Source organism: Cynocephalus volans, chromosome 1 (assembly GCF_027409185.1).
Source record: "Cynocephalus volans isolate mCynVol1 chromosome 1, mCynVol1.pri, whole genome shotgun sequence".
Taxonomy (NCBI): Eukaryota; Metazoa; Chordata; class Mammalia; order Dermoptera; family Cynocephalidae; genus Cynocephalus; species Cynocephalus volans.
Genome location: NC_084460.1, coordinates 302,964,821 through 302,987,226, shown reverse-complemented (window position 1 = coordinate 302,987,226; position 22,406 = coordinate 302,964,821). Strand labels below are relative to the sequence as shown.

The 22,406-nt window shown below is 42.1% G+C and overlaps 3 protein-coding genes across 10 annotated transcripts in view; 1 reads left to right on the top strand and 2 right to left on the bottom strand.

Annotated features, from left to right (window-relative positions):
* FARP2 (FERM, ARH/RhoGEF and pleckstrin domain protein 2) overlaps positions 1-3,056 on the bottom strand; it is a 122,521-nt gene extending 119,465 nt beyond the window's left edge. For 5 of the 6 annotated variants that reach the window (XM_063095603.1, XM_063095619.1, XM_063095625.1 and 2 more), the window contains exon 1: positions 2,598-2,853. The gene's annotated coding sequence lies outside the window, so the exon portion shown is untranslated. Of the gene's footprint in view, positions 1-2,597; positions 2,854-2,988 lie in introns of those variants that run through there. The other variant, XM_063095608.1, reaches the window with a different exon arrangement.
* On the top strand, positions 2,001-3,694 carry LOC134370124 (uncharacterized). The gene is made up of 3 exons (XM_063087119.1): positions 2,001-2,087; positions 2,614-3,129; positions 3,563-3,694. The coding sequence occupies exons 1-3, from the start codon at positions 2,001-2,003 to the stop codon at positions 3,692-3,694; spliced, it is 735 nt and encodes a 244-aa protein (XP_062943189.1).
* A 1,294-nt stretch (positions 3,695-4,988) lies between these two features.
* SEPTIN2 (septin 2) overlaps positions 4,989-22,406 on the bottom strand; it is a 33,622-nt gene continuing 16,204 nt past the window's right edge. For all 3 annotated transcript variants that reach the window (XM_063091495.1, XM_063091486.1, XM_063091501.1), the window contains exons 4-13: positions 20,259-20,345; positions 19,287-19,410; positions 18,004-18,138; positions 17,722-17,839; positions 13,738-13,839; positions 13,201-13,346; positions 11,579-11,662; positions 10,337-10,394; positions 8,686-8,788; positions 4,989-7,138 (exon numbers count right to left, since the gene is read on the bottom strand). In XM_063091495.1, coding sequence (XP_062947565.1) covers positions 8,687-8,788; positions 10,337-10,394; positions 11,579-11,662; positions 13,201-13,346; positions 13,738-13,839; positions 17,722-17,839; positions 18,004-18,138; positions 19,287-19,410; positions 20,259-20,345 — 956 coding nt within the window. In that variant the 3' untranslated portion in view covers positions 4,989-7,138; position 8,686. The remainder of the gene's footprint in view (positions 7,139-8,685; positions 8,789-10,336; positions 10,395-11,578; positions 11,663-13,200; positions 13,347-13,737; positions 13,840-17,721; positions 17,840-18,003; positions 18,139-19,286; positions 19,411-20,258; positions 20,346-22,406) is intronic.

Here is a 22,406-nt window from a genome sequence, read left to right as displayed (position 1 = left end):
ACGATGTCAGAGCTGGGCCTCACGGGGGGCGGGGGACCAGGTGGACAAAGGGCACACAATGCGTGCACAGGAGGGGCTGTGCAGACCCTGCAGGGGGATCTGAGAAAGGATGAAAGGCTGAGTGTGGCTGGGCCCTGAGACACCCAAGGGAACCTAGGGAGGCGCCTGAGGCCAGGCTGTGAGGGCTCTGGTGGACCAACTGGATGGAATCCCATACTTAAAACAGGTTTTGTAGCTGGGATGGGACACGACCAGATTTTTATCTCGGTAAGCAATCAGGAGGATGGGCTGGGGAGGGAAGAGGTGGGATGAAGCGAGATGCATCATTTATCATCCTACAACATTATAGTGCCTTTTGCTTTTGAAACTTTTTTTTTTTTTTTGGTGGTTGGCCAGTATGGGGATCCAAACCCTTGACTTTGCTGTTATCAACACTGTGCTCTAACCAACTGAGCTAACCAGCCAGCCCTGCTTTTGAATTTTAAAATGGCTATCAACTGAAACACCATTCTAGGGAAAAATAATCCCATGACTGTAAAATAAAACATCACTGCAACCTCCCTGCTGATCCAGTCCATTTCCTCACATAATTTTACAACACTATAATTGCTGTGTACACACCATTTTGCCTATTCAGTTAAGGCATATTTAAAGCATATGTCCATGGATCAAAATGGTTCAAATTCTGCTTAAAGGTCAGGACAGAAACAGTCTTGCCAAAGCATGTTTACTGGCTGTAGCATACTCTACTATACCAACACAATGAGGTTTGCTTATCATATTGTTTTCAAAAGTGGGATTCCAAAATCAAAATGTTTATCACATACTGCTAGTTGCTCTCCAAAAAGATTAGATCAATTTACAAAATCATCACCAGCAAAAACATTCCCTAGAAAACCACCAAACACTGGGCTTTATCATATTAAGTTTTGGGGGCTTCTCAACTTTTCATCTTCCTGCTGCCAAGGTAAAACACCTGTGTCAACAAATACTCTATTGTCAAATGACCCCACAGATCCCAATTTTGGAGAACATAACTGGAGTCACCTCAGCTCAGCACCCAACTTTACAAAGGGGTTTTGCCTGCACACCTAGCACTATGCTGTGTGCATGAAGCTCATGACACACCGAGTAGAAGGGGAAGCTGGTGAGCAGATATGCAAGTGGGTGAAGGATAGACCCAAACGAGACTGAAGGGGTGAGCAGCAGTAAGAAAAATGTGTCACTGTCTGAACACTGAAGGGTTGTGGACAGGACAAGAAACACAGGTGTTTGGAAAGAAAGGAGAGAACACAATTCCTGGGGTGAAACGGATTTAAACAGGCTCGCATGGAATTACCCTTGCATTAATCTTTGCTTTGGCAATCTAGTTCATATCCTTCCTTCCAAGCAGGGTAACTCTGCTTAATTATTGCCTAACTCTCTGTCAACTGTTTTTTGTAAAAATCCAGGGTTGGCTAGTTCTATTGTCTACGCAGATTGTTCTTCCGCCTGATAATAGTAATGGCTAACATTTATTAAGCACTTACTGTGTGTGAGGCATCTTGCTACCAGTTTTTTTATTGACTCTTGGTTCTCACAACAACCCTTGAGGTAGGTGAATTTTAGATCACCTTATGGATAAGGAACCTGAGGCAGAAATAAGTGAATACTCCTTATATCAACTTCCCTGTTGGGACAGGAATTAGCACAGAAGAAACCCGTAAGTCTACTAAAAGCTGATAGTACTGTATGTAAGTGAGCCAGCAAACTTCCACAGTTCAGGAAACTAACTGCGCCATCAGCATCTAGCTCACTGGTAATGAACCACATAACGAGAATCCACAATAAAGCCAGGGCAAAGAGAAGTATGGGCGGATGAATGGCTTTGTGAATACCCGCAGGTGTAATTCTAAACCAGTCATTCCACTTGGCTGAGTCTCCCATTCCCCTGCTTTCAAGTGGGGCTGTGCAACCTGGCCATGCTGCCTTTGAAGATTTCAGGAGAAAAGAATAACGGCATGAAATGTCTTCTGATATCCAGGAACTCGCAAAAACTTTTCAAAAAGCAGCAGATACAGAAAAGTAAAATTACATTTGGCCTACAGGTAGGTACACGTTCCTCCACGCCTTCTTACCTCGAACTCCTCTCCCATCTCTCGGGCAGTGAGAAAATTGTGTCTCCTGTTCTAATACAGTCTACACAAGACCAGCACTCTAACCCAATGCCACCCGATGGTTATCACACAACTCCACAGTGGTGCAGCCAAAACTACCTCAGGGAAAGAAAGCAAACCTAGAGAGAAAAGCCACCCTTTACAGATTTAGCCCTGGGCTTAAAATCTTTCCATCCTTTACTGTGTACTGATACTTCCTTCAACGATGCCATGTTTTAACTTCTGTTTTTCACAGGTGTTACTGGCACATGAAGAGTGAGCAGAGGTCCCCAATTTTCACGGTTTTCCCTTAGTAGGCTTCCCACTAGCTTAGGCATATTTCTAGGCCATAATGGCGTAGCAACATTAACAGGTAACATTTGCTTTCCACTTCTGAGATGCAACTGAAGGAAAGGCTGAGAAGGGCAAACAGGGAGTGGCCACGCGCCCTCGGGCTCCCACCTGTGGCTCCTGACAGAGCTTCCCAAGGCCGCCGCTCTGCTCCGCACGGGCCTCCGCCGGCGGGGCACCCCCGGGCGTCCACGAGGGACACTCCCTGGTCCTCTGGCCCCCGCCGGCCTCCGCGAGGCTGGCTCCCACAGACGAGCGCTCCTCGAACAGGGACCCGCTAGGAGATCCCGCCGCCTTGCGAAGGCCTTCGGAGCCCCGGCGTGGACCTCCTCTCCTGGACGCCGGCCTCAGCGCTCCGACCGGCCGCGGCCTCAGCGCCCGCCCCCCACCCCCACGGGCCTCGGGCCTCGGGCCTCGGCCCTCACCACCACCCCGCTTGGAGAGGTCCAGCCCGACCTCGCGCGCCCACGCCGCCTACAGCCCGCGCCCGCCTCGTCCTCACCCGCCCGGCCCAGGCCTGTCCGCGCTCGGCCAGCAACGGACTCCTCGTCCCGCGCCCGCGCAGTCGGCTCCTGACTGCCCGCCGGCCTCTCCCGCCCCCGCGCGCCCCTCCCTGGACCGCCGGCGGACGCTCCGTCGATTGGCTTGGGGGAACTGGGGCAGCGCCTCCCCCCTCCCTGGTCCGCGGCCTGGAAGAGCAGCACACGAGATCTGATTGGTAAGCGGACAGAGAAGGGGCGGGGCGAGAGGAGACAGACGAAGTTGTCTGCAAATCCGTGCAGAGTTTCGGCTCGCTGGGCGGGGCGTCAGCACGAAAGGAGGGCTCGATCCCAAGCCGGGCCTCGGCTCTCCAGGGAGACTTACTGGGCGGGGCCTCGGCTCACCAGGGGGTGGGGACTCGCCGGGCGGGGCCTGTCCTGGGCGGGGCTCGGCTCGTCGGGGTGGGGGACTCGCGGGGCGGGGCCTGTCCTGGCCGGGGCTCGGCTAACTGGGCCCAGCGCAGTCCCAGCTGGAGCGCTCCCTGAATGCGCTTTCTTTGCCTCCTTCTGACCCCCTACCCATTGCACTCCTCCTAGAGCTACCTCAACCGTGGCCTGAGAACTTGGGGCGAGGAGCCGCAGGGAAATCCCGCGATCCTGCCCGGCGCCCCTGCAGCCTTCGCGATCCCCCTCTGGCCTCGGGACCCACACCCGGGAATGGAAATGTGACACCAGATAACCCGGGCTTTCCAGGCCCACGACGCGCAGCCGCACAGTTCCCTTTTCCGTCGAGGGTTCATTGAATTCCTACGCGTCTTTCAAGACCCGGGCAAACGTGCCCTCCCAGCCATGCCGTGGCATCCGCGGTCCCGAGCAGCTGTCAAGGGGGTGAATTAATGCAGGAGCGACTCGGCACTTCCTTAAGAGGACTCCTCTTACGGTGCTCCGGCCTCCGGAGCGAAGACCGACCCTTCGTTTCCCAAAAGCTGAAGCGGGAAGAGTGTGGGCCCAAAGAGGAAGCCATGCGGGCACACCGAGACCAGGCTCAGCCCTGCGGGGCCACCCTGCACCCTACGGCCAGCGGAGGCTGCAACCTCTCCCCTCCCCGCCCCCTACCACATCCCCCACCGCCCCGGCCTTTTCCTCTAACCGGCTCCCAGCGACCACCCCATCAGAACCCAGTGGAATGTCCTCGCTGCACAGAACAGACCCTGGAGTTGCGCCCAGGACTGGTTCCCCCAGCAGGCGCGTGGAGACTGCAGCGGAGAGCCTGGTCAGAGAGGTGGGTGGTGACCCATGAAGGCTGCAGGACATATGCCTGTGACCTAATGAGGCAGGCAGTCCAGAGAGGAGGCGCGGGAAAAGGAGGGAGAGGCATGTAGGGGGCTACGAGCGAACCAACTACAGACAGTGGAAGCTTCACTACCCAGGGGTCTAAGTAGTAGGCTCAGGAAACGTGGAACCAAGGAGGAAAGAAAGGGGCCCAGATGGTTCTGGAATGGTCAGTCCAGTGGAGAGCAAGAGGGCCAGAGGCCTTTGGGTGGAGGCATCCGGCCACCCAGGTTAAACTTTAAGTTCAGGTTTTTAAACATTTAATAAAACTGTAGAGCTTTCCTAACTCAAATTTAGAGTATTAGAAATTTCTTCTTAGACATATTTCAGTCATTCATTTATATTTCCAGGTATTCAGTAGTTGTTGCTACTGTGAATGAGATCTTTCTTTTCCCTTTACATTAGTAAGTAGCTGTCACTGAACCCTCATTAGTGCTAATTTTTACCACATGCTCTTGTATTTGCTAAGTAGATGATCTCATCACCTGTAAATAATCTTTATAGCTTTCTTTTGTCTGGGATCTCCAATACAAAGTTTTTCGGTACTGATACTTTTGATACAAATAATTCTTTCTGATTTTATACAGAAATTTTGTCAGGGCTTTGAATCTTCCCCAAAAGACCTCACACCTTTCCCTTGTAAAGACCCAATAATGAGAACTACTCTTTTAAAATCTAAACAACAGTGCTTTATTGATAAAAGGTTAGCTTAAATGGATAAAAAAAAAAATGCTGTGTAAAATAAGTGTTTTCAAAATACATTTTTATAGGTAGACGTTATCTCTTAGTAAAAGTGTAATTATCTATTAGCAAAAACACACTGCAAAACAAAAGGGGATTTAGGAGTGTAACAGCGTAGGCCTCCCATCCTGCATAACCACTATTAGGTGGCAGCTCCCCTAAGTACTTTTTCTCAAAAATACACAGGACTTACACTGACCACTTGCAATGCTTTCTTTTTTATAGCTTTTTCTAGCAAAGTTAACAAATGTCAAAACAATACAAAGAACTGACTCTGCATGGATGTACTCTAAAGTCATGGAACACTTTTTCTTGATAAAAACTTCATACAATGAGCCTAAACATACAGCTTTTGGCCATTCACAATTACGCAACAGTCAAGGGGCAACATCAGCAAGAACAACGGGTTATTTTCTATAGCACACCTTCATAAGTAATACTTGCTGACCAACTCATTTTATTTTTTTTTCTGGCCAAAACAAAAAACCCTGTCTCATCGTATGATTAAGCATTTTTTCCATCTCAACTTCTGTTACAGTAAAACCAAAATACTGAACCAGCACCTATTCCCTCCAAAACTGTTACCACCTTTCATCTGCCACTTTCTGGGGTCAAATTTCCCAATATTAGTAAAAACGATCAAAAAAATGATCTACCACAGAGAGTCTACCACAGGGAGACACAGGAGGAAAGAGCAAGAAAGGTGAGGCCCAAGGCCATAGTGCAGAAAACAGACCAGGTGCTGCTTCGGCCCTGGGCACCTGTCAACCAGCCTATGCTGAAATGTCTTTCATTCTTATATACCTGAAATTCTTCTAGATCTGAAATGTCTTTCATTCTTATACAACACATGGAAAAATTTACATTACACAAAATGAAAGAATGACAATTGCTGAAACTTGATGAGACAGTCTGAACATAAAAAAATGATCACTGCTATTTTTCTCTAATCAGAAAACCATTCAAAAAAGGAGCAGTTAAAGGAAACCCAACTCAGGAAAACCTGGTAGGCATTTGGGCTTCCTGGGGCTGAAATCTTAGGGCGGGAACACTGCCCAATGACAAGTTTGGGTTCAGGGGCATGCCGACCAAATGACCCCAATTTCCACTGCTGAAGTTCTACACTTGCAGTTATAGAAAATACATTATTAAAGTGCAGTATAAAACATAAAAAGGTTGGTGTCTGAACAGGTCAGTTGATAATTTTCCTGAAAAAATTATTCTCTAATTTATCTGAATAAAAATAGTTTACTGACTCTCAATGTGTAGTTAAGAATCTTGGCAGCAATATAAAACTGGAGCTCATAGCTACTTTACTGTTCTCTGTAGCATGGTATAGTCAGTATTAGTGAAGAACACTACAAAAAGTTGCTTGTGGTGAGTTCTCTGCATAGTGGTTTTAAAAATGACCTAACATCAGCATCCAGAGACTTCTTAAAATTCACCCCTAAAAGCTTGTTTAAAAAAAGCTATTTAAATATAAACATCTATCTCGTTAGATCTATTATTTTATTTGGCTAACAGATAAATGTGCAGATGAATTAACAGTATTGAATTACAGCAGCAAAACTGCTTTTAGGTGTTGTGCAAATACAAAAAGCAAGCACCTTAAGAGTCTCCCCATGATGTGACTTGGTAAGTAAATGGCCCTGTGTCAAGTCAGCACATCTTCCTGTATCTCTAGGTACATGTCTCTACCACTCAGGAACATCATGGGTAAAGTCTGAATGGTCTAGATATTAATCAAGAGTGCTCACCAACGATTAGTCAGTTAGGCCAGCTAAACCAAATCAATTCAGTATTAACTATACATGCTAACTGATTCTTGGAAATCAATTCTCACATTAGTGGTTAGTTAAGAAGAAATAAAGTGAAAATGAAAGTTTACCTTGCAAAATATAAAGCGTGACATAGTAATGAAATACAAAAGTTAAAAGTACTTCATACAAAAAAAACATCAAAAGTATTTTAAAAAATTAAATTTTCAGGCACAGGTACTGTAAAATGTATATGGGCACCCTTCCAACAGTCTCATGAAAACACGCAGCTGTATTACTCATCCGGAATGTTTTCTTTTTTTTTAATCCAGGAAAGTATTTTCTGGAAAAACAAAACAAAACAGTAGTGGATACAATGTTTGCTACTTTGATCATTAACAGAATTCGTTTTCTGCATAACAAAGGGCATAAATTGAGCAAAAGTTTGGGTTTACATGAACACAAAATTAAATCAAAATGCCATTTATGAGGCTCTTAGAAATTAGAAGAACTGCAAAACAGGAATGTAAACAGAGATAAAAACTAATTTTATGTATCTGAAGTAAAGTTTTTGTAAGTCCATAAAGTTTAAAAAGAAAAGCAGCAAGATCAGAGAAAATGAGCAAAAATCTATCACTCCTGTGTCAAATGAACCCCACCTCTGAGGAGTCCTCGTTTCTTTCCAACGCACCGTTTCCCCCGGTCAGTACCAAACCCAGTTACACAGAATCAGCCTGCAGTCAGGAGGCTCTGTCACCAGTTATACGACCACAGGCAAACAACTCTAACCTCTTGGAGCAGCATCAGTTTCCTCACTGGTGAAGTGTGATCTCTGCACACACCCTCAGGGCTGCTCTGAAGTTTCAATGTGATGATAAAAATAAAGCAGACAGCTTGGATCCAGGCGGGGCCTACACAGATGTTCCCTCCACACTAGCTTATTAAACTGTACATGTGTATTTTTTTGTTTATATATATATCATATGAAGTCCCTAAACTGCGGTAGAGACCTTCTACCTGATTTCCACCTTTTCCTCCCCAGATCTCTGTCACTTTTTGCAGACTCCTGTGTTTCCCATGCTTATTCTTTCAAGTCCCGATCCTATCTCTTGCATGAGGCTATTTGCCTACACCCCCGTTCCATATGACTGCTCTCTCCTTGGACTTTTAGGTCTCTTTATCTGACGTTACCTTTCACTCCTTTCCTCTGGGAGGTGGTGGGAGTAGCCACCTGGACAGCTCAGAGTGCCTGCCGCTGCACAGGATACAGAGTAGTGGACATTTGCTTTTTTCTAGTCCCGATTCCCTTTTGTCTGCAGATTCCTTTCAAGCAGGGAGCCCAGTATACACCAGGACCGACATCCGGGATTCACTAATTACTCTTGATCGCAGCAGAGCTGTCTCAAGGAGCTGGAAGTCAGCAGTCTCCATCAAGATAACCCTTATCTACCTGGCATAATTCTCTCCCTTCGTGGCATCTTTATTTTTGATCTGCATAAACTGTTATAATAACATGTCTTTTTATTCTCTTCGAAGAGAAGTCTTCAACGGTAACAAATTTCCAGTTGTATGACTAATAAAAATATTTCAATTTTTCATCAAATGTTACTCGTATTTGTAAACTTAGAAAATGTGAAAATCTTTACTAAACAGTAGGTGGCAAGGAGAAGTGGCTTCTGATTTTTAGGAGTAATCCCTTCTCCTTCAAGGCTTGTGATGCAGTTAATGACAGAGATTCAAAAATGCAAAACATTAATAAGACTTAAAAAGGAGGAGCCTGTCACTATATTCAAGTTGAGATGACAATGAGATCCGTTCCTAACAACTGCCTCTTTTCCAGGCTAACGGACACTGGGGCCTGCGTCTGATTTACTAACATGGGTGCATTACCTTACACATGGTGCCCAAGAGCACCACTGTCACCGTCCCCGCCCTGCATCTGCATCTGCATCTGTGCCTGCATCCTTGCAATCATCTCCTGCATACGGCGGAGCTATGAACAAAGCACACATTATATACATTATTGGTTTTTACATTTGTTGTCTGAACTTTATGCGTGTTCTGATTCCTAAAATTTTAACTTCTATGCTTTCCCAAAACATGACAAAGAGTTAGTATACTAGGAATTCTTATAAATTGATGAAAGAACTAACAACTCAATAGAAAACCAAGTAAATGATAAGAATATCCACTTCAAATAAGAAATAGAAATTATCGGCTGGTTGGTTAGCTCAGCTAGTTAGAGCACAGCCTTATAACCCCAAAGTCATGGGATCATGATCCCCATACCAACCAGCTGCTAAAAAAAGAGAAATTATCAGTAAACAGAAGCAATAATTAAAGAAAGACAAGACAATATGAGATACCTTTTAACCTAAAAGGCAGGAAAGAGCCTGATGATACCCAGTGGGAATGTGAAGTGAAGGGGAGCGAGGGTAAGGTTCAAGCTGTGAACGCAGTGAATGCTGATCCATCTTATCCTCATCAGCTTTTATCATTATGGTTTGTATGTGTTCAGAAAGGCCTCCAGGTATTTCTTACAGAATATTTACCCAAATTTTCTTAGGTCACTTTGTGGTATGTTTTTAACATTTAAATATTTGATCCATATTGAATTAATTTGGCCAAAGAAGTGAGCTTTCTTTTTGTTTCCAAAAGGCTGGCCCTTTATAATCTTATTATTTACAGAGTAATGTTTGTGCTCCACAACTGTAAAAGATTTTCATGACACCTTTACCACAGAGTATGTTTCCATATTTCTGATCTATTTCTACATGTGTACTTGATCAACCCAACCAATCAGGCTTATACCAAACACTTTGGAGCACCATTGTTCTCTAATGTTTTTGTAACCAGTAAAGCAAGTCTCTTCTCATTCGTCCACTTTTTGCAGAGCTTCCTGTGTTTACCATGCTTATTCTTCAAAACAAGCATTAGAATTATTTTACCAATTCACCAATCTTTTCCCTAAAAGAGAAAACTCACAAACACACATAACTCTGTTGGGATTTTTTGGATTGCATTAAATTTAGAGAGAACTGTGATCCCTGCACTGAGTCTTCCTATTTACAAAGTTAGATGTCTATTACAATCTTTAAAAATATTAAAAAAAAAAGTTTTCAGCTAAATTTTCTAATTTCTCCCCCATATAAGTCCTACATATTTCTTCTCAAATTTTTGTTAATCGTTGCAAAAATTTCATTATATTTTGCAATTGGTTATTGTCTATGTATAGGGAAACTGATTTTTGAATACTACCAAAAGTAACATTTATGTTACTAAATTCTGTTTCCAAGTATTTTAGCTAAATTGCATTGAAGATTAAGTAAGATATATGTATTTATAAAGCATTATGTGTATTATGTATATATACATGTACATTATTATGTATAGGCGTATATACAAAAATAAAATAGATTAGTTATATGTAATATATTCCTTCCCGAAATATTAAGGAAGTCTATAATAAGCTAATTATAAAATAATATTTTTGGATGTAAACTAAACATTTTAGTCATAAGAACAGTATTGTTCTACTTACTTCAGCTTCCTTTTCCAGCAATATCTGGTCTTTATTCATGTCTTCATTCTCCACTTTCCTAAGAGTTGAAAGAAAGTACAATATTGCAACAAACATAGTTGGTTATTTCTGATGACAGATATCCAAAGAAAAATTCTACTTTAGAATTCTGAGGAACATGTCTGTTTTAAATTACACATATTTATCATTTTCCTAATTTAAAGACATGATGAATTAGAGAAAAACAGAATGATGGAAAAAGGACAAACAACATGAAATGGGAAACTCAAGAGATTTTTCTTACTCTAAGCTGGGGTGGTGACAGTCTCATCTTTACCTACTAAAAGAATAGTAGTTATTACCTGAGGAATACTCTGTTTGAGATAAGTTATTCCTCATGAACACAGATATAATCATTATACTTAAATGAGGAGCAGGATCTGAACAGGTGAATGGAGCCCTGTTGAACAAGGGTGTAGGTAAAGCCCCCTCAGCACACCTGAAGACCAATCTCTTTTAAAGAGTGCTGATTTGGGGCCAGTCTGCTTGGCTTCCTCAGAGCTAAATTTTCTTGCTGCCTCAAAACCTTTCTTAATGTCCAGTTGCCAAATTAGTAACAATAAATTAGACTTTAATGTGTATCTCATGTGTATGTACAAATCCATCAAATTACTACAATGTGGTTATTTTCATGAAATACAGCAGAGAAAACTTTTAATGAATGATGTATATCACTTCTCTGTTGATTAAACTCTAATCTAAGGAGAGAGGTGATTTTATCAGATACAAATGAGGTCACAAAATACAGATGTCATGTAAAAACATATTAGTATGGCAAAAAAAAGAAAAGGTGACTGAGGGTGGCCACACGAGAGTGCAGGAGTGCAGCTGTTGATCTGATGACCAAGGACGCTCAGACGCTCGCCCTCAACTAGGACACTGCAACTTCTCAGTGCAAATGAGTCTGTCCTCATTTATAGACAGTGGCACTTCTGAAGAAGTGCTCGACGTAGAACCCTCTGGCCTTTCCATCTAAAGCGTTCTTTATGTGTACATTATTAAATCTATCTTTTCTTTAAAAGGCTTAAAAAAAAAAAGAGCAAGATTTGATTAAATTGGCAGCAACTCTCTTGTAATAACTTTTTAGCAAAAAATCAAACCACGCTGCTTAGTGGTCAAGAAGGCTAAGCTGGACACATAGAGGAGGGGGAACAATGTGACTTGGGGTGACACAATACAGAGGAGGGGGAACAGTGTAATGACCTGCCACCTCTCTTGAGCCTCTCAGAACGGAAGTTTTCATAGTGAAGGTCTTGAGTCACCTCCTGGAGATCCTGCATGTGGGTACTGAAGAAGAAAAGAAACACACCAAAATGGTTACACGTATACACCATTCTCATGGGAAAAAACAACTAATCAAGTACATGAAAAAACACCAGTAACACCATCCTGCTAATTACTTGTGAAACTGTACACAAAGATGCTGGAATTTCAGGATAAGGGAATATAGCGTTGGAAACATCTTGTGAGGTGTAGCTCTCCCTTGATATCACAATAAACAACATACAGACACACTCAACAGGTCTGGATTGATTCCTTTCTCCTAGAACTCTGCCACAGGCATGGTCAGTCCCTGTATAAGGCCACCGCCACTGGAGGGAGTCACATACACAAAGAAATTATAGAAGGTTTTTAGGTAAAACTGTCTGACATAGAACACGCTTTTCTAAAATAACTTATGGAAAACATGTAATTCAAGTATTCACTTGTTAAGCTTAAAATCAGAAAAAGTTAACTTGCGTAAGCTATGGAGAAGACCATAAAGAGAAGTACGAATGTTCTGGATCCAACAGAAACAGAAGTTTGAAACTTCTATTCGTGTTAGGAAACATTCATGGCTTTTTTACCTAGCTTTCTCAAATACTGAAGCACTCAAGAATGAGAACACTATGATGCATTCTTGTTTACTCAGGGTCCAGGGATGGCAAAGGGGCGGCTCACTTTCCCTTATTCTGAAAAACACAGCTGACACTAAAGTGGGAGTCACTGCACCTGTCTTCAGCCACCACACCCCAGTGGATGACAGGGATCAGGACAGCCAAGGACTCTGCACTGGAGAGGCCAAGTGCACTTTAACTTATCACACAACGATTAATTACATTAGAGACAGCTTGGATGGTAACATCTACTGATTTCAATTCACTCAAAATTGCTAAACTGAGACATGTGGCATATATAGCAATTTTCTGCTAACCAAAAAATTTATCTAGATTGGTCATTCTTTGAATTCTTCTGATTAAAGAAGTATTATATTTTAAGCAATATTCTTTCTTTTAGCCTCTTTATTCAGGAAGAACAGCAATTCACATATGTTACTATACATGAAATTTACTTTTAAAGGAGAAAACTGTTTTTGTAGTCTTACAGTTACTAAAAGTAGAGGCAAGACTCTCAAGACTAACTGGGGCCACCCAGTGAGAGCGCCTCAGGATGTCGGCTGGATCGGAGCAGCTGGTCAGTGCCCTACAGGAGCCTAACCGTCTCCTCACAAGAACTAGGGGATCCCTCAGACCAGCTTAGGTCTAGTCTCCTATCAGCATCAGAGATCTGAGATCTTAGAGGGCAGGAAGCAGAGGTACTAAGCTACAGGCCATAGGAGAAAGAGTTTAGTTCAGCAGTGTTACAGACAGCCCCCAGGCCAGAGTCCTTAGCACCAAGCTGTGGCAGCACCAGGGCCACTTCAGCACTGTGAGAAGGCACTGCACATGCACAATGAAGCCACTGGCAACAAATGCCTTTGAAGCCACACGTACACCCCCACATCTGAAGGCACTATTCTCCATGACCAGCTCTGCCAGAGAGAATACACCAAACGGACAGCTTACATGAGCATTGTTCTCAGCTTCAGAAAGTCATTGTGTTCTGGGTTCTCCACCTCCACAACTCCCCACGGGTAGAGGCGGCCTCTGACCTTCTTGCCTTTGGCTTCAATCAACTGATTGGAGCCAACCACAGAGAACGGGATACTGGCCTAGGAAGAGACACATGGGGGTAGACAGGCTCCGCAAAGGGAACCCAATATTCACTGCAAACATAAGAATACAAGCACAGATTTGGCATACAGCTGTTTTTACTACAATGTTTAACTGGAAAGCTAAGGGTATACAACATTCTACTTGGAAGTATCATGTTTCACACATGGGACAAACTGTATGAAAACAGCCTGCAATAAAAATTCTGAGAGGTAATAGCTATGTCCAAAAATATTTAAAGTAAAATACTGTCATAATTGCACCTACCCAGACAAGCTCTTAGAGGTCAAGCCTTCCAGGATTTGACCCTTTGCCAACTCTCCTGTTTTAAGTGCATAGACAACAGGAAACAAGAGTTATTTACTTTGTGTACTTGGAGCCAGTTCTTACCTTGAGAAGTCTAGTCTGCTCTTTAAAATCTTCATCTTCATCTGATTCTGCATCAGGTAAGTGATAGATTTTGATGTTATGTTCTTCAATTTCATCCAGAATCTGAAAGGATGACAAAACCAGGATCAGTTTTAGGAAACTGCATATTATTTTAGCCAAGTCTAACTCATCATATTAGAAATACATCAGAATCATCCTAATGTCAATAAAGAATCAAATTAACAACAAAGCTATTTTCGAATGATTTTATAAACTGCTAAAAATGTTTTTACACTTGAATTCTGAGGGATCCTCTGTCCAGAACAGTAATAATATTAGGAATAATATACCACCACCTTCGATGTACAAAGCAGTAGGAAGACTAATGACAGACCCAGCTCAAGAGCTAAAATAGAAATCACATCATCATCACCTTAAGAAGGACAAGTGCCAGAGGAGAAGCACAGAGATGTTACAGGCAGAAGTAGTCTCTAGAGAGGAATCCCAGGCAGAAAAAAAACTTTGCCAAAGGCACAGAGGGGAGGATGCATGGTATGTTTTGCGAATTACAAGAAATTCAGAAGGCTGGAAACTAAGACATCTAGCTAGATAAGAGAACAAAAACTGGATTTACCAAATGGAGAGGTCCCTGAACCTCAGGCTAGGGACCTGGGGTTCTGGATTTTATTCAACAGGCACCAAAGAGGCAGCAGTGAAATCTCACACTCTAACCTATCAATCAAGCAGTAAGTAGAGTGCTGGGGGTCTAACAGGGAGGAAAAACTTGGCTGGAGTTGAAATAAGCAGTCATTCATTAGTCAACCAATTGAAAACACGGCCCCCACATGCTCACTACATGCTGGACTCCCTAACAGGAGCCAGGCAGGCTGGAGTTCTGCTTGGGACCAGGGCCATCAAGGAAAGAGAGGACAAAAGCAAAGTGAGCAGGAGACCCCACCTCAAACCCTGCACCAGATTTGCTCTTTGGTTATAAAGATGCAAATCCTTAATGTGACATTTTAGGCCTCATGTGATCAAAGATCTTGGTCTTAACATACTGTCTACACTAATTCAGGACTGCAGAAAAGGCCCTTCTCCGCACATCCTTTACTTTGCAACCTGACCTTCAGTCTTTCCACAGGTCATTACTCCCAAATAAATGGAAGGAACTTCATGTCCTTGGGAGAAACTGGGCAGTAAGCATGAACTTGCAGACCTGTCCTCCTCTCCTGGTCCCTTTCTTGGTCTGTTATTCATCCCTGCTGACCCATCTTTTGGCCTATGCTGGCCTCATAAAGACAGGGCTTATACTGTAGAGGAGAAAATATTAGAGAAGTATTTCATAAGCAGACTATTTAAAATGGAGGAAAGAGGTAAGAAATCGATAAATCAAAAATAATTACACATTCCTCAGCCTTACAATCACAAGAATTGTAAGGCCATTTAAAGAGAGGAAAGTTGGGAGGATAAGAGCTCATTAGTGGGGAAAAGAGGAGGCGTGTTAGCACACATAGTTCACATAAAGAAAAAAGATACTTGGAAGGGTAAAGGAGAAGCTGAATGATAATATTACAGGACACTAACCCTAGCACTCCCTTCCTCTAGCTCAATAAAACTCAATGTAATGGTGTAGAAGAGGTGAGGTTCCCTCAAGTGGAAATTGCTCAGATACTTATTGTCAAGCACAAAAATATCTAAGCTTTCAGGGGCTCTTCCAAGGGCCCAAATATTTCCTAAAGAATTGGCAGATGCTTGAGACAATAAAGGAAAAGACTGACAAGTATGACTACATACAACTTAAAAACTCTATGACAAAAGACACCAAAAAAACTGTGAAAATGCAAAAGTCAAAGTAGAAGTCATTTGCAATATGACAGTCAATGTCTAAAAATATAGAGTATCTATAAGTCAATAAAAAAGGAATGAAAAGAGAGCCAAGGCCCCACAACCTAATAGGACAGACACACCAACAGGCATCAAACACCAGGACAGACACTTGTACCGGTAATCAAGGAAAATCAAGTTTAAATGAGATACAATTTCTTAGATAGGAAACACTTTATAAAAATTGGTAACATATCCAGGACAGTTTCATGGTGTGAAGAGAAAAGCATGCTTTGGGAATGTGAATTATTACAAACTTATTTTGGGGGAAATTTAGCCATCTTTCAAAAATTTTAAAGTGCCTTGATTTCTTTTTTAAGAATTCATCTGACTTATACAACTGTGAGAAGATGGATGTGTACCAATGTTCATTACAGTAATTTTTCAACAAACATTACTGAGTTCCTACTTTGTGCCAAGTACTATTCTGAACTCAGGTGAACAAAGCAAAGATTCCTGATCTCAGGGGGCAAGAGGTGAAGAGTAGCCAAGAAACACACTGAAGAAATACTTCGTGTGGTGCGTTGGGGAGTGCTACAAGCAGAGAGAGAAAGAGAAAAAGTGTGTGTGTGTGTGTGTGTGTGTGCGCGCGCGCGCGCGCGCATGTGTGTGGGGGAGATAAAATCACATAGTCAAGGTTGGACTTAGTGATCAAGGGCGATTTGAGGGAGTTACCCATGCAGATAGCTGGGGGAGGAACTTTCCAGGCATTGGGCAATACTAGCAAAAAGGTCCCGAGGTAGAAACATATCTCGTCTGAGGAAGAGCAAAGGCAAAGTAACAAGAAATTTGGTCAGATAAAAAGGTGCCAGAGCAAAACAAAAAATAAGCCAAGTGTCCATCAACAGGGAATTGGTCACACAAATTAGAATATATTCACATAGGAATGCTGCACATCCAATGAGAATTACGGTAGAGCTACGCACGAGGCTTAGAAAATACATTTTTAAGGGCCAGCTGGCGGCTCACTCGGGAGAGTGTGGTGCTGATAACACCAAGGCCACAGGTTCGGATCCCTATATAGGGATGGCTGGTTAGCTCACTTGGGACAGTGTGGTGCTGACAACACCAAGGCAAGGGTTAAGATCCCCTTACCGGTTACCTTAAAAAATAAAAAAAGGAAAACACATTTTAAAATTGAAAATCAAGTGGCAGAATAGTATCACAATATGATCCCATTCAGTAAAAATAAAAACATAAATATGACTATATTCTGGAAGGACATATACTTAACTGTTAACAGTTGTTGTCTCTGTGGCTAATTAAAGAAACTCTTACATTCTGAGTTTAGCATATGTAAACTGTTTGGACTTGCTTAACGAGCACATAATCAGTAAAGGGTAAAGAATTTTTTTTTTTGTTTTTGTTTTTGTTTTTTGTTGTTGTTGTTGTTGTTGTTGGTTTTTCGTGACAGGCACTCAGCCAGTGAGTGCACCGGTCATTCCTATATAGGATCCGAACCCGCGGCGGGAGCGTCGCGGCGCTCCCAGCGCCGCACTCTACCGAGTGCGCCACAGGCTCGGCCCAAGGGTAAAGAATTTTTAAAAATATACATAGCAGAGAGTTAACAAAGAGGCTCTACAGAGATACCCAGAAGAGGGCACTGAAACAGGGGCACCACAGTGGTATCAGGGAGTGGAACTGCTGGGAAGTGAGAGACGCATGAGCTGGCTGACCACTGCAGTGTGATACCTTCATGACCAAAATGTAGGGGACTACTCTACTAAGATACAACCTTAAATGGACTGTTTGCAGTAAAATATTTAGGTAAAATAACATAACTTGATGGGGAGATCCCACTTTCATATTCCTGTCATTTACCTAATGCATTATGGAATCTCCTTGCCTTAGTCAACTTCTACCCATTGAGGGTATTTTCATCTAAGGAAAAGGTAAAGAACAGAAATTTCATACCATTACGAAGGCAAAATATTAAAAAATAACTCTTAAGTTTTGTGCTAGTTGTTGGGTATTCCTTGAAAAAGCACCACCAAAACGCAGGACCAAGTTCGCATCCCTGCCTCCCCACATCTGAGCAGACTGATGTGCTGGCTGGCGTGCCCACCCTCCACCTTCTCAGGCAGCCACCCTGGGGAAGAACAGGCGGCCAGCCTCACTCACCCTTTTCTTCAGCCGCTCCCGTTCCTTCAGGGTGAGCGTGTCGGCTTTTGCAATGACAGGCACAATGTTCACCTTATTGTGTATTGCCTTCATAAACGCAACGTCTAAGGGCTTAAGTCTAAAAGTAATTTTAGAAGTGTCACGTATTTAGGGAAAGAATAGGAAGATCACACAAAATTTTTCTCTCAAAATTATCTCGATTCTCATATTAAAATATGCAATTTCGGGAAAATTTGCAAACACATGTAGTAAATCAGATTTCCATGGGAAATATTTACTCACCCGTGTCCAAAAGGTGAAATGAAGTAAAAGCAACAGTGCACTCTGTTGTCGATGATGTGCCGCCTGTTCAAGCCACTTTCGTCATGCAGGTACCGTTCAAACTGCTCGTCAATGTAGGAGATGATCGTCTTAAAACTGAAACATGAACATTAACAACAATTATAAAGTAAAAAGAAGATGGTCCCTAACTTCAAGGGGAAGACAATTTGTTCTCCCCACTACCCCCAAATATACATAATTTAATAATTCACTTTTAAGATGAGAATAGAAGGCTGACTTCTAGATTTGGCAATATGGAAGCTTTGAAACTGTGCCAAGTATAACTTTCCTTAAGTGCTGGGAGTCAAGAACCTGAATGAAATAGGTTACGAGGCACCTGAGAGATGACCAGTGAAGACACAGGGCTGCCAATTCTTTGAAGGAGTGTGACTGTGAAGAGGGGCAGAGGAAGAGGCTGGCAGCAGCAGGACTTGGGGTAGAGGACAGGTTATCTAAGATTTGAAACAGCACAGCACATTCACATGACAGGAGGAGGCAGGAATTCCTGACATAGGAGAAAGACAAAAGGAGGTCCTTTCCTTTTCTCATCTAGTGCTGGAAAATTGATGCTTTATGCTGATGGGATCAGAACCAGGAGGGAGCCTATAGAACAAAAATGGTATTCTCTACACAGTACAGGTGACAGACTACTCTTTCTTCTACTTTTTGGTTCTTTCATTTGTGAAAATGATGCCAATGAGCAGTCATTTATATGCACTACATTTCGAGCTACTCTAACAGGTAAGGGGATCTTAACCCCTGACTTGGTGCTGTCAGCACCATGCTCTCCCAAGTGAGCTAACAGGCCATCCCTATATAGGGATCCGAACCCGTGGCCTTGGTGTTATCAGCCCCACACTCTCCCGAGTCAGCCACGGGCCGGCCCTTACTCTAACAGGTTTTATTTCCTACCATATGGAAAGGATACACTACAATATCTTGTCCATGGCCACGGTCCCCATCAAGGTCTTCCATTTATACTAGCAGCTTATGGATGGTTGGCTTTGAGATCTCAGATCTCACTATAGAGCTCTTAGAGAAAAAATACTTTATCTTCTGTAAAATTCCTTATTTAAAAAGTTCATGTTAATGTGCTTTAAGCTGCATCATCGTTTTATTATATACAGCTATCCCAAACCTAACAATTACCCATTAACACTCTCTATAAATTTAAGTACGTTAGAAGAAACAAAACAAATGCACAGCCCTGGGCACACGGGGCTCCGCATCCCGTGGGTGCGCACCAATCCCTGCAGTTGATGGCGTCACCATAGCCAGGTGTGTCCACTACTGTTAGGCGCAGCTTGACTCCTCGCTCTTCAATCTCAACAGTTGAAGCTTCAATCTGGACAGTTCTTTCAATTTTCTCTAGAAAAGAAATAAACTTAATAGAGAATGTACCTTAAAATTAATCCAGTATGCAAAGAGGAAAAATTACCTGTTATGAACATTCTTACAACAAATGACTTGGAAGTTTATCACCTCTATTTGGAGGTAGGTTCTCAGAAGGTAAAGGACAGTGTAAAAGCAATCCCAGAGTTAGGAAGGGAAATGTCAAAGCTAAAATTAATGTGCTGCTTAGGAAGGTTAAAAATGCCAATATTAAAAACTAGAATTTGTTTCTGGGATGATGAAAACATTTTACGAGATCATTTAAAAATTGAATTTGAAAACATTTGTGAAAGGGCTATATGTCCTTGTTGTGGCAGCCCAAGCCCTATGTCTAACGTTGTGCGCTTCATTCAACAAGCATCTATGGGTGCCGGTGTCCTGCACTGGAACATTCAGGCAGTAGATTAATTAAACAACACCTACTCCCATAGCAATCTTCTATTTACGTAGCACATTTAATGACATAAAACATTCTCTTGGTCCTCTCATACAATGTATAAGACAGGCAGAAACTATTTATTACATTTTATAGACACACACACACACACACACACACACACACACACACACACACACACACACACACAAAAAAAAAAAAAAACTCAGAGGGGATAGATCCATGAATACATGTCAAAGTCTATGGAGATCCAAGGATCTCAGGTGCAGCACACCTTCCCTACTCAAGTGACATATTCCTTGTGTCCAAAGCTGAACACAAACAAACAAAACATAAAGCTAATATGACATAAAATATTAATTATGCACCACTTGGTAACTTTCATATGGAATTACACTTATAATAACTTTTTTAGGAACTTTTTTACCTGCAGCTCCAGGTATGACTCTCTCTGGGTAGAGATCAGTCAGGAATAGGCTGTTTATGAGAGTTGATTTTCCTAGACCCGATTCACCTTTAAATGAAAATGAAAGCCTTGTCATGATCTTATATATATGATACAGTTAAATATATAGAGTGTTTATGCGAGTCCTGGTACTGGGTTCAGTACCTCACAAACATCATTCTCCAAATGATGAATATGAATTACGTATTACTATCCCCATTTCATGGAGGGGGAAATAGATGCTCAAAGAAGGTCAGTAACTTGTCCAAGTTAACAGAACTATCCAGAACAAGGCCACCCATTTGAATCCAGGACTGTGAGACTCCAGAACATGTACACCATATGATCAGAAACATGATTTTATCTCTTCATAAATGTGTGGAATGTACTTTAGAGGTTGGTTTTTATTTTTTGACAAATAGAATACAAAATAGGTTTTCAATTATGAGTTTTGCTAATCATTAAACTTACCACATTTGTAGAAAATTCCGAACACGTCTGTTCAACAATGGCAACAACACTTGTGTTCCCCAAGCTGTGGAACGGGTAAATGGGACAGAGCCTGCTGTCTGCTGGATTCACCTGCACACACTTACTCTGCCATCTCCCCCTTCTAATGCTGTGCCACCCCTGCCCTCTTCATGTTTTACACACTTCCCTGTTTTCCACCAGTGGCTACTGCCATATGTCAAAGCAACTTCCCTGCTTGCTTTCTTGAGTGTAACATGACCATTTCAGGCAACACATGCTCATCCAAGCATTTAATGAATTAAGAATCCTTCAACTACTGTAACTACGTATTCTGAATATAAGAAATTAAACTTCAAAGGAGATGCAAAATACCAAAAATTAAACTTTATATTTGAAGGAAACACAAACAAATTCCATTACTTCATTGCAGGATACCATCTAAGGCTTTATTTTGCATGGAGAAGTACTTCTGACCTTGGTAGGACATTGTACTTGGTGTTGGCCCATCCCCTGGTCACCTCAGTTCGAACTGCCCTCTGGTAAGTCATGCAGAGCATGAGGAAGGAGTACATATTTGTTTTAAAAATCATTATTTTGGGGAAAATCTAGAGAACTTAAAATGTGCAGATATACAAAACTAGGACTATGCTTTAATTACATTGCAATTTTCATAGATGAAAAAGACAAAACTAGAATTGTGTGTTAAACATGCCCAAATATGAGTGCTAAAAGGTGACTAAATGCCTAATATCCCATCAAGTTATCATTTTAATAAACTGTCTAGCAATGCCCCCTTACCAAGACATGATGCAGAACAGGATGAATAAAAGTCCCTGCTCCCATGGAGCTTTGCAATTCATTGGGAGAGATGATTAAAAAAAAAAAAAATCACTCTATCATCACCTAGAGAGTGGTGACAGCTGTGGGTAACACAGCTGAAAAGGGACAGGGCAACAGAAGACATCTGAGCAAAGACATCTAACACAGATTCTTTTAAAGAAAGCAGTTGTAATGTCCCAGTGGCTACTACTGCATTACAAATCTTAATTTTAAAGGTGCACGTAATTATTTCACTTGGAATAGGTTCTGGGTAACATCTACAAACAATGTGCTTATGAGCTCAGAACACGCTGCTGCTCCTGGGCGAATCTTGAGAGCCCTCGCTTTGCTTGCTCCACTCACTCCTACCTCCATCCTGTTTGAACTTTCTCAAACAGGTGCCATCAAGTGGGGGGAAACAAGACATGCAAGAAGAGATTCGGGTCAGCGTAAATACCTCGCCATCCATCCAAACATTTTAACACAAAACACAGTGTGGTCAGTGGTCTTACTTTTGTCTACAAACGTAATAAAAAATTTTTTTAAAAAGTGCTCAAATTAATGTAGTTATCTTTTAAAAGTAGCAATAGCAGAGACTAATTGGGATGTGAGGTATTCAGGGTTTACAAAATGGCTCTTGTTTTCACTAATTAGAAAGAAATACAACAGTATTAGTCATAGTGTGGCATCATGATATTAAAAATACGTGTAGCATAAGAAAAACTTTGCTTTACAATACCACTCTAAAAACCCATCAGGCAAATTGTCACAGAACACTGAGATTTCAATCTAAATAAAGATTAAAGTTTTAACACCTAAGCTAAAAAAATAATACAGCAG